The sequence below is a fragment of the Ranitomeya imitator genome, chromosome 9, assembly GCF_032444005.1.
Source record: "Ranitomeya imitator isolate aRanImi1 chromosome 9, aRanImi1.pri, whole genome shotgun sequence".
Lineage (NCBI taxonomy): Eukaryota > Metazoa > Chordata > Amphibia > Anura > Dendrobatidae > Ranitomeya > Ranitomeya imitator.
In genome coordinates, this window is record NC_091290.1 from 31559842 (window position 1) to 31572205 (window position 12364).

Sequence of the window (12364 nt, forward strand, 5' to 3'; positions counted from 1 at the left end):
CAACTGACTGCAGTGGGCACGTGCATGTACAGAACATCAGCACTGAGGTCAGTGATTGGCTGCAGCAGGCACGTGCATGTACAGAACATCACCACTGAGGTCCGTGATTGGCTGCAGTAATCATGTGCACGTACAGCACTGAGGCCAGCGACTGGCTGCAGCGACAGCTCCACCCATTTCGGCAAACCTGGGAGAAGCCAACGTGAAAACACCAAAAGTCACTAAAGAATTCTGGTGTGAAAGCTTTGATGAACCGGGATCAATGATTGGAGGAGAGACTGAGCATGTGCAGTAGCGGATCTGGATTCCAGGATAGCGAGAGGTCTTGGAGCGCCTCCCCCCCCCCCTCTCAATCAGCAGGTTATCCCTTATCCCTTAAGAGTAACATTTAAGGAAGTGAAAAAATATTTCAAAACTTCTACCAGATGTTGGACGACTCCCGAAATTAAACTTTTGCTTTGTGCAATCAGGATCCAATTTGGGCAATTACACGGCTGAGCCGCGCGGGACGCCGGATACTATACAACGGCTTAGAAATAAAGAGCCACCTTTGTAGCTCACACACCGGTGTGCACAGGGCCAGCCCACGGAGGAGGACGGGTCTCCTGTGTCAGGGTTTGTGTAACCACTGAACAATTTTCACCTACGTCCCGATTCTCAGGGAATAATCACTTGAGGCCGATCATTTTTACCCTTTGTTTATGGAGATTAAGTTTCCTCCAATTTCAAAGCTCCTTCTTTTCAGAAGAACACTCCCTCCGCTGGGATTCAGAAGACGAGATCCCTTCCCCCCTCCCAGTCTTTACAGCTAGTCGGGAGTTTATTTTGGCCACTCTCTCCAGCAGTGGAGTAAAGTTTATGTAGACGACTATTGTTTGCCATTTGCAAGAACGCAAAATTAATTTCAAGAAAAGGGGACTGACAGCAGACATTCCCATGGGCACTGCCAGCAGACATTCCCATGGGCACTGCCAACGATACAGCTCCAAGACACACTCCCCCCTGCTCAACCCCTCCGTCTGCCAAGAGGCTGGAGAACTAAAAAACACATATGGATTTCAGAACAGTCGGAGCATTGTAATACGCAGAATTCCGAACATTTGTTATTCAGGATCTGCAAGTCTTCGGAGAGCGGCCTCCTGAGAAGCTTATGGAGATTAGATTATTATAGATTTCATTTTTTTCCGCTAATGTCTGGATATTTAATATCTCACTGAGCACGATATGAATACAGGAAAATATCACTTAGAATTTTAGGTTTTATAAAGGAAAAGTTTGGTTCTGTGGAATTCGTAGTAAATAATAGGAACAGGAATTCCGCTACCAAAAATGTTTGCCCCGTTAGTCTTTGGTGTCTTTCACATGTCCGTGATTTTTGACCCTCGGAAAATTGCAGAGGCATGTCCAATTTTGATTTGAGGGTCGGATCAAAATCGGAAATGGAAGGCTATGGGTCCGTGGGTATAATATATATATATATATATTTATTATTAAATGTAAAAAAAAAAAACTGACATTCAAGTGGGGTCCGATTTTGATGGAGTGTCAGAAAGGAGAAGGTGGAGATTTTATTTTTTGTTTTTTTTTACTTATGTCTCCATGTATGAGAAAATCAGATCAAGGAGTGACAACATGGCTGCAGTGGTTATGTCCCAAATTGACTACAAATGACATAGGAAGTTGCTCATTAGTTTCATTCATGCCTAGACAGACAGATTGAGGCAGTGGAGGTCACCGATTGCTTGACTGCTGCAGCCAAAAGGTTGAACAACGGAATGGTAAAGCTGGAGTGGCAAGATCCCTCCCCACCTACAATCTTACAGCAAGTTGACGTTTCTTTTGGCCACACTCTCCGGCAAGTTACTTTTTTTTTTGTTGTTGTTATTTTTACATCATTTCACACCTTTGCTGCAGTTTTGGATACATTTGGACAAGTCAGTTCTAGGTAACAGGGAAACCCCTCTAATAAAAGTTATTTGGGCAAAGATAGCGCAGGAGCAAATGTTCTCACACACGAGAGTCCATCTGTCAGAAACAGAACTGTGAACTTCTATCCGAAATAGACTGACAGCAACGTCTCCCCCCCCTTCCCTGTCCAGATGCTTTCTGAGAAACTCAATCACGCTGTGAAACTGCAATCGGGCCACTAGTGAAACTGGAGAAGCCACCACAACTGCTGCCAACATCAGGCCTAGCGAGGGACCTTGCACAGGATCTACATACACGGGGTCCCAATAGAACTGCCTCAAATTACAGTATTTTCAGGTCTTTGCAATTTGAAATCATGTTCAACATGCAAGGCCAAAACCCAGCCGGGGCATATTCTTGGTCAAATACACTTTTTTTTTTTTGGAGATCTACTCTCTGCAACCGGAAATAATCAAACTTTCAAAAGTTGTTTCTCCCAATGACTTTACATTGAAAAAGAAAATGTGGAAAAAAAAACAAAAAAATAAACCACACAACACCTTGCAGTACTGAAGAATATGCACTGACCGTCCCTACCGACAGCACAATGCAGCAGTACACGTCCCGAGAGCCTCAATTTATTTTCAGGTACTCCATGTGCCATTCACACATTTTTTTATGCGAGAGGACTTTGCTTTAATTGGGATTTATTTCTTTAATCTTTCATTTTTGTTATTTTTGGGCGGACTTCTCATTTTTCCCCTAGTTTTGATCCCAAGCTACTATATTACAACGGTCGCTCCAGAAGCAATAAATATCCTAAAATGAAGGATCACTGGATTTTTTATTAACATAGTTTATGGGCAAGGCCAAACTCATGATGACGATGATTAAACAACTGATTTTGCAATGTAAGTTGTCAGGCCACCAATGCAAGACGTATGTGAAATTGTAAAACATTTTGAAAAAAAAAAAGGCAATTTGATTAAATTATTTAGTGGAAAAATATTTTTGTGTGCGAAATAAAAAAGTGACTATTATCAACAAAAAAGTTCATATGAGTTCTGAAAAAGTACACAATTGCAAATGTAAAAACAGCAGGGGGAGTGGAAATGGTCAGGGATAGTAACACATTGGTAAGCCACTGAGTAGGACTGGTACAATTTACCTTAAGACACTGGCAGGGCATTGACTTGGTCAGGCACAGTTTACCTTCACATTTTGGCAGGGTATTAAGTTGGCAGTGTATTGAGTACCAGTAGGTCAGGTCCAATTTACCTTAAGACGTTGTTAGGGCATTCAGTAGGTCAGGCATAATTTATTTTAAGACACTAGCATGGCATTGAGTAGGTCAGGTACATTTTACCTTAAGACGTTGGTAGGGCACTGAGTAGGTTAGGCAGTTTACTTTCACATCTGGGTAGGGCATGGAGTTCTTTCACATGTTGGTTGGGCACCGAGTTGGCTAGGTTCACATTGCGTTAATGGGTTAGCGCTAATGGACTGCGTTGCACGGCGAAAATGTCGCAATTAACGCCGTGCAACGGGTCCGTTAGCGCACCCATTGACAGCAATATGATTTGTGCTTGTAGCGCATGCCATTTTCGGCACGCGCTAGCGATGTGCCGTTCTTTTGTGACGGACCTCGGACGCTGCTTGCAGATCCCCGATCTGCGCTAGCGAGGGACGGCGAACGCAAACCCAAAATAAACATTGCGCGCTTAACGGATTGCCCTAACGCAATGTGAACCTAGCCTTAAGGCACAGTTTACTTTCACATGTTGGTAGGGCACCGGAGTTGGTAGGGCACAGTTTACTTCCACATGTTGGTAGGGCACCGGAGTTGGTAGGGCACAGTTTACTTTCACATGTTGGTAGGGCACCGGAGTTGGTAGGGCACAGTTTACTTTCACATGTTGGTAGGGCACCGGAGTTGGTAGGGCACAGATCATTTTCACATGTTGGTAGGGCACTGAGCTGGTAAGGCACAGTTTACTTTCACATGTTGGTTGGGCACTGAGTTGGTAGGGCACAGATCACTTTCACATGTTGGTTGGGCACTGAGCTGGTAAGGCACAGATCACTTTCACATGTTGGTTGGGCACTGAGCTGTAAAGGCACAGATCACTTTCACATGTTGGTAGGGCACTGAGTTGGTAGGGCACAGATCACTTTCACATGTTGGTTGGGCACTGAGCTGGTAAGGCACAGATCACTTTCACATGTTGGTTGGGCACTGAGTTGGTAGAGCACAGTTTACTTCACATGTTGGTAGGGCATCGAGTTGGTAGGGCACAGTTTACTTCCACATGTTGGTAGGGCACCGGAGTTGGTAGGGCACAGTTTACTTTCACATGTTGGTAGGGCACCGGAGTTGGTAGGGCACAGTTTACTTCACATGTTGGTAGGGCACTGAGTTGGTAGAGCACAGTTTACTTCACATATTGGTAGGGCACTGAGTTGGTAGGGCACAGTTTACTTCACATATTGGTAGGGCACTGAGTTGGTAGGGCACAGTTTACTTTCACATGTTGGTAGGGCACTGAGTTGGTAGAGCACAGTTTACTTCACATGTTGGTAGGGCACTGAGTTGGTAGAGCACAGTTTACTTCACATATTGGTAGGGCACTGAGTTGGTAGGGCACAGTTTACTTCACATGTTGGTAGGGCACTGAGTTGGTAGGGCACAGTTTACTTTCACATGTTGGTAGGGCACTGAGTTGGTAGAGCACAGTTTACTTCACATATTGGTAGGGCACTGAGTTGGTAGGGCACAGTTTACTTCACATGTTGGTTGGGCATCGAGTTGGTCAGGTTTTGTTTAACACATAACTAATTCAATTAAACCGTACTAACTAACATCTATGCTCATGTGAGGACACCCATTTTTGCATGATTTTCCCCAAGTTTAACCCAAAATGTCTTGGATTTACATACTGTCATACCAGCTTTTTGTTCAATAACAATGCTGCAAAAACTGATGGCAACGTTTTTTTTTGCTGCGTTTCTGCACTTAGTCACCCATAGAAAGCAATAAGTGCTGAAAAAACCCCACAAAGAATTGACATGCTGCAGTTTTCAAAAAGCTGGACTTTTCCAATTTAGTCAGGGGGGGGGGGGGGGGGAGGGGGAAGAGAACAAAAAACGTGTGCATGAGAGTTCGGAAATCTCAGTACTAAAGCAGTTTTTCATTTGCATGAAAAAACTCAGCAAAAACGCAAAGTGTGAACATAGCCCAAGGATCTGTACATCCGTAGCCTGCATTATTACTATATTATTGGCTGGGGCAGAATCCAGTGCTGCAGAAGAGCGCCATACACTGGCACATGCTGCGCCTATAGGTCCATAATCCATATGTGCCACTTACAGGATCAGTGCATTGTATTTGGTGCTTACCGAGCACATTTTATACAAGACCACCTATGGATTCAGATGGACTTTTCTTTTTGCAATTCAAGTACCGTAATTAAAACTCCTATCAATAAATTCCCTCTTTATTTCAATTTATTGAGTCAGCTCTAGTCACAATATTTAGCTTCCGAACTTTAAAATACTTTAATTAGAAGGCATAAACACGTTTTTTACAGGATTTACCCAAAGCTTTTACTGATCCTCAAACACATAAAGAAGTCTTCTGGGAGCCGACAGACGTCTTACTCAGCTCCCATGGAAAGATTATAATCCAAGAAATTAATACAAGAGGCCGGGGTGCGTTGCTGCTACAGCGGGGGCACAACTACACTCATGACACAACACGCCCGGTCTGGAAGAAGCTTCATATGACCGGCAACCGAAACCCCGAGAGAGCTGGTAGGCGGTAAGGCATTTTAGGAAAAGGTGCAAAATGATTCTGCAAAAAATTCAACCACCAAGAGAGACAATTTGGCGCAAACAGATCAATACAAGACAAAAGAAAAGTCACTTGCTAAAAAAGTTTTATTTACCATAAATATCTTACAGAAATCCTTAAGTTCCCCTGATTCTGCCGCTATTTTCCATTTTGCGCTGTGTCGCTCCATTGCAGAGATATTCACATTTGTTGCTTTTGAACCACAGTATGTGAAATCTCTGCTAGCAGATCAACTGGGCATTTCTTCAGAGTCTTCTCTGAAGGCGCGCACTTTCACCCTTCGCTCCCAGATTCTTCCAACCACAGACTCTGAGACCGATATACTGCTAGATCAATTGCCGCAACGTGATTGGCAGCAGCTTGGGAGGTTGTGCTGAAAGTACATGCCCCTCAGAAAGGACTCTGAAGAAACAGCCAGTTGGACTACAAGCAGAGATTTCACATGCTGCACTTCCGAAGAAACAAATGTGAATATCTCTGCAATGCAGCGGCGCAATGCAAAACGGAAAAGCATGGCAGAATCAGGGGAGCTCAGAGATTTTTTTTTTTACAAGGTACTTAATTTCTTGAGCAAGTGATGGGCTAAGGATTTCACAAAAACAATTATTCACAGGATCTATTAAAGTAAAACACTGCCAACATTGCAGAAATTGAAATGACTGATTAAAACAATCTGATTATAGGCAGAAAGAGAGAAAGTTTATAGCTTTGACAGTAAACGTGTTCTCTGTGCCCAGGATATTACACAATCGAAAATCGGTGCAATACAGAGCGATGGCAGTTATAGAGCAACAAGGGCAAAGTTAGAGAAGAACATAGAAAAACATAGTAAATAAAACCCACATCTGACCGAGGTGTCCTTTAAAAGAAGAAAATCACAAGTTCTGGACACTTCCCATATGCATTTTTTTTTTTATTGTCCTTTCTTCCTATACAAAAGCCATGTGCGTGCTGGGTTTTCAAACAAAAAGCCAAAAACAAAACAAAAAAAAAATAAAACAGCTGCAAAATGCAATCCTTCAAATGCTTTTAATAATTTCCCAGAAGTAGCCAGCAAACAAAACACACATGATTCATCAAGTAAGCTGTTGTCCCCAGAATTGCGGCATAAAACTGCTTGGAATTTTGCGACTTTTGATGTTTTAATGTCAGTCCCAGATACTTTTGCCAATTATTTAAAAATTGGTCAGAACTCGAGCAAAACCAGCCCGACAGTCATCATTTATTCCTGAAGCTGGCAGTCGAGATCCTGGTTTAGCTGGCTTTGGGATCACCGTGCTTCTCCAATGCTGCAGAGGCAAAGCTGCCTCTGCTTGCAACATCGGAAAGTGCAGTTAGGTACCGCCTTCAGCAAGCAGGAGGCAGGGAAGTGGTGGATTTTTGTTCAAAAAGATGACAAACTTTTCTATACAAAAACCCATAAACTTTGTGCTAGACCACATATCACTAGGCAAGTACAATACAAATTTGGTGAGGTTCACAATGAATGGGAACATACACACACACCGCTTTTTAAATAAGGCTATCAGTTTTTCCTTTAAACCAGGGAAACCCAACAATCCGGTAAAATCAAGAGGATGTTCTACCATATGGAAGCCATGGTCCTAATACGTCCCATCATTCCTCAGCTTTGATAAACCAGATCTGTGAATGTGTTTCAGGGTGTACAAAGAATGTACCTGAAGTGTGAAGGGATGGCTGCGTTTTTGTTCCATATCATCCATACGTGTCTGGATGGGTCCTCCAGAGAGGCTCCTATCTGCTTTGCTTCTTCTCGTTGCTTATAGATCTTTCCATTAACTCAAAAAGGGATTGTGTTCCAAAATAAATCAAAGCGTCAGCTCCATAAATCACAGCGGAGCCCCCCAGACCCAGGGGATACGCCAGGTGAACACATTCATTTATCACAGATGTACAGAATCAGCAGCGCAGCCCTATATCTCCAGACACGCTGTATACAGTTGGGAACAGCTGGGACGGAACATTCAACTTTTATTCAAACGTTGCGACAGTTTGATCAGTAGAGATCTAATGACTAACGTTTTTTTCCCCTTTGACATGCCAGGCTTGGCTTGTCACTCTCCAGAGTGAGGAGACTTATAAGCCATGCACGCTCCTCTGGTAAATGATATATGCAAATTGCGTCTTCAGAGAGGAAGACAACTAAAGCTCTAGGGTAACCTATTAGAAGCAGGAATCCTAAAAGTCAATATCGACCCTTTAACGAGCCTTGCAATACGATTTAGGATGAAAGCCAAACCAAAATCTCAATTTGCAGACAGCGTTTGGGGGGTGTTGCCCCTCATCAGTGCAAAGTATGAAAATATGATTTGGCTAGGCGAGAGGCTTTGGACTGGCGTGTAAGGTGTAAAGTTTCTCCTTGTGGAGAGAGACAAGTCAAGCCTGGCATGTCAACAGTAAGGAGACTTATAGGCCACGTATGCTCCTCTGGGAAATTAAATATGGAAATTGTCTCTATATAGAGAGGAAGTGGCCTAGAACTCTAGCACCACACAAGATCAGTAGAGATCATACCCGGCCTCACCGGTTGCTAAAACGAAGCGCCATTTGTGCAATATCGATCCAAGTGTCGGGTCAACAATGGCCAATGCAAGTCAACAGAAAATAAATAAATCGGACGGCACTCGAGACTTTTCGAGAATTGGAAAACACTCATTAGATAGAAGTCCTCTCAAAAACGGGGCAATGAAGTAGCTCGTAAAGGGGGATTCCAAGCAGGGGACCCCGCTACAAAATGCATATGACCCATTAGGGCAGGAGAGTGTAAGGAAAAAGAGAAGGGAAAATAAACTTTTCTGCTGAAATTTATGGTATACAGTCTACAGGGGGGCCACCACACAGCGCTGAGTCCACCCCGGCCCGGTCTATAGAGGGGCCACCACACAGCGCTGAGTCCACCCCGGCCCGGTCTATAGAGGGGCCACCACACAGCGCTGAGTCCACCCCGGCCCGGTCTATAGAGGGGCCACCACACAGCGCTGAGTCCACCCCGGCCCGGTCTATAGAGGGGCCACCACACAGCGCTGAGTCCACCCTGGACCGGTCTACAGGGGGGCCACCACACAGCGCTGAGTCCACCCCGGACCGGTCTACAGGGGGGCCACCACACAGCGCTGAGTCCACCCCGGACCGGTCTATAGGGGGGCCACCACAGTGCTAAGTACACCCCAGACCAGTCTATAGGGGGGCCACCACACAGCGCTGAGTCCACCCCGGACCGGTCTATAGGGGGGCCACCACACAGCGCTCAGTACACCCCGGACCGGTCTATAGGGGGGCCACCACACAGCGCTGAGTACACCCCGGACTGGTCTATAGGGGGGCCACCACACAGCGCTGAGTACAACCCCGGACCGGTCTATAGGGGGGCCACCACACAGCGCTCAGTACACCCCGGACCGGTCTATAGGGGGGCCACCACACAGCGCTGAGTACACCCCGGACCGGTCTATAGGGGGGCCACCACATAGCGCTGAGTACACCCCGGACTGGTCTATAGGGGGGCCACCACACAGCGCTGAGTCCACCCCGGACCGGTCTATAGAGGGGCCACCACACAGCGCTGAGTCCACCCCGGACCGGTCTATAGAGGGGCCACCACACAGCGCTGAGTCCACCCCGGACCGGTCTATAGGGGGGCCACCACACAGCACTAAGTACACCCCGGACCGGTCTATAGAGAGGCCACCACACAGCGCTGAGTACACCCCGGACCGGTCAATAGGGGGGCCACCACAGCGCTGAGTACACCCCGGACCGGTCTATAGAGGGGCCACCACACAGCGCTATATACATCCCGGACCGGTCTATAGGGGGGCCACCACACAGCGCTGAGTACACCCCGGACCGGTCTAGAGGGGCCACCACACAGCGCTATCTACATCCCTGACCGGTCTATAGGGGGGCCACCACTCAGCGCTCGGTACACCCCGGACCGGTCAATAGGGGGGGCCACCACACAGCGCTATCTACATCCCTGACCGGTCTATAGGGGGGCCACCACACAGCGCTGAGTAAACCCCGGACCGGTCTATAGGGGGGGCCACCACACAGCGCTATCTACATCCCTGACCGGTCTATAGGGGGGCCACCACACAGCGCTATCTACATCCCTGACCGGTCTATAGGGGGGCCACCACACAGCGCTATCTACATCCTGGACCGGTCTATAGGGGGGCCACCACACAGCGCTGAGTACATCCTGGACCGGTCTATAGGGGGGCCACCACACAGCGCTGAGTCCACCCCGGACCGGTCTATAGGGGGGGGCCACCACACAGCGCTGAGTCCACCCCGGACCGGTCTACAGGGGGGCCACCACACAGCGCTGAGTCCACCCCGGACCGGTCTACAGGGGGGCCAGGTTCTTGTTGAGTAATGAACTCAGGGGGCGCAGACGATCCACTATGGGGTATAATACTCTGATTATTCAATGCAGCAACAGAACTTTTGACATCACAAAAAACATCTGAGAATCTGCAGATTATTATGGAAGAAAATTCACAAATTATACAAAACAACAACAGAACTGAAAAACTTATTCTGGAAAATCTTAAAAACCCTCCGACGGGGGATAACGGGCGAATACCGGGACAGACACTACTACTCCCAGCATTTCCCTGTGACAGGCACTACTACTCCCAGCATTTCCCTGTGACAGGCACTACTACTCCCAGCATTTCCCTGTGACAGACACTACTGCTCCCAGCATTTCCCCATGACAGACACTACAACTCCCAGCATTTCCCCGTGACAGACACTACAACTCCCAGCATTTCCCCGTGACAGGCACTACAGCTCCCAGCATTTCCCCGTGACAGGCACTACTACTCCCAGCATTTCCCCGTGACAGACACTGCTACTCCCAGCATTTCCCCATGACAGACACTACAACTCCCACCATTTCCCCGTGACAGACACTACTGCTCCCAGCATTTCCCCGTGACAGACACTACTGCTCCCAGCATTTCCCCGTGACAGACACTGCTACTCCCAGCATTTCCCCGTGACAGGCACTACTGCTCCCAGCATTTCCCCGTGACAGACACTACTGCTCCCAGCATTTCCCCGTGACAGACACTACAGCTCTCAGCATTTCCCCGTGACAGACACTACAGCTCCCAGCATTTCCCCGTCACAGACACTACTGCTCCCAGCATTTCCCCGTGACAGGCACTACTGCTCCCAGCATTTCCCCGTCACAGGCACTACTGCTCCCAGCATTTCCCCGTGACAGGCACTACTGCTCCCAGCATTTCCCCGTGACAGACACTACAGCTCCCAGCATTTCCCCGTCACAGACACTACTGCTCCCAGCATTTCCCCGTGACAGACACTACTGCTCCCAGCATTTCCCCGTGACAGACACTACTGCTCCCAGCATTTCCCCGTCACAGGCACTACTGCTCCCAGCATTTCCCTGTGACAGACACTACTGCTCCCAGCATTTCCCCGTCACAGGCACTACTGCTCCCAGCATTTCCCCGTGACAGACACTACTGCTCCCAGCATTTCCCCGTCACAGGCACTACTGCTCCCAGCATTTCCCCGTCACAGGCACTACTGCTCCCAGCATTTCCCCGTCACAGGCACTACTGCTCCCAGCATTTCCCCGTCACAGACACTACTGCTCCCAGCATTTCCCCGTCACAGGCACTACTGCTCCCAGCATTTCCCTGTGACAGACACTACAGCTCCCAGCATTTCCCCGTCACAGACACTACTGCTCCCAGCATTTCCCCGTCACAGGCACTACTGCTCCCAGCATTTCCCTGTGACAGGCACTACAGCTCCCAGCATTTCCCCGTCACAGGCACTACTGCTCCCAGCATTTCCCCGTCACAGGCACTACTGCTCCCAGCATTTCCCCGTGACAGGCACTACAGCTCCCAGCATTTCCCTGTGACAGACACTACAGCTCCCAGCATTTCCCCGTCACAGACACTACTGCTCCCAGCATTTCCCCGTCACAGGCACTACAGCTCCCAGCATGCCCGCAGGACCCTCGCTGCCCTCGTGCCGCCCCCACTCGTGTTTCTGGCGGCTCTGCACCACGGGGGATGAGGAGTCAGGCTCCGACTTGTGCATAGTTTACTTTTTATGGCCCTGTGCAGACAGCTCCCCTCCTCCGCTCCCCGCACACATCGGCGGCGGCGGCGCCCCCCACTCTCCCGGCACCGGACACATGGCGGAGGAAAGTACGGAGAGCTCACCGTGGACGGAGGCTAACCAGCAGCAGGCGGCCAGCAGGAGCGCGGCCCCCAGCGGAGCGCCCATGTTCCCGGCTCCGTCTGTCTCAGGCAGATCCCATGGCCGCGGACCCCCCCTCCTGCGATCCCTCCTTCTCCTCTCCCGACTGCTTCATGGACTCTGGAACGACACGCCCCCTTCTTTGCACACCTTACCCAGACAAACCACGCCTTCACTTCAAACACGCCCCTTAGCCTATAACAACGCATCTCTGCCTTCCAAATCTACATAGCCACGCCTTTAATCCGATTGACATCGCTTTAATAGGCGACGCCCACATTCCAAGTGCAAGACTTAGGACACGCCCACACGACCCGCCCTCTCCGCGGCTCAGTG

The 12364-nt window shown here is 48.5% G+C and overlaps 1 protein-coding gene across 1 annotated transcript in view; it reads right to left on the minus strand.

The window, feature by feature from the left end:
• LRP5 (LDL receptor related protein 5) overlaps positions 1 to 12150 on the minus strand; it is a 125949-nt gene extending 113799 nt beyond the window's left edge. The window contains exon 1 of the mRNA XM_069740340.1: positions 11992 to 12150. Coding sequence (XP_069596441.1) covers positions 11992 to 12055 — 64 coding nt within the window. The 5' untranslated portion in view covers positions 12056 to 12150. The remainder of the gene's footprint in view (positions 1 to 11991) is intronic.
• Positions 12151 to 12364: the final 214 nt, after the last annotated feature.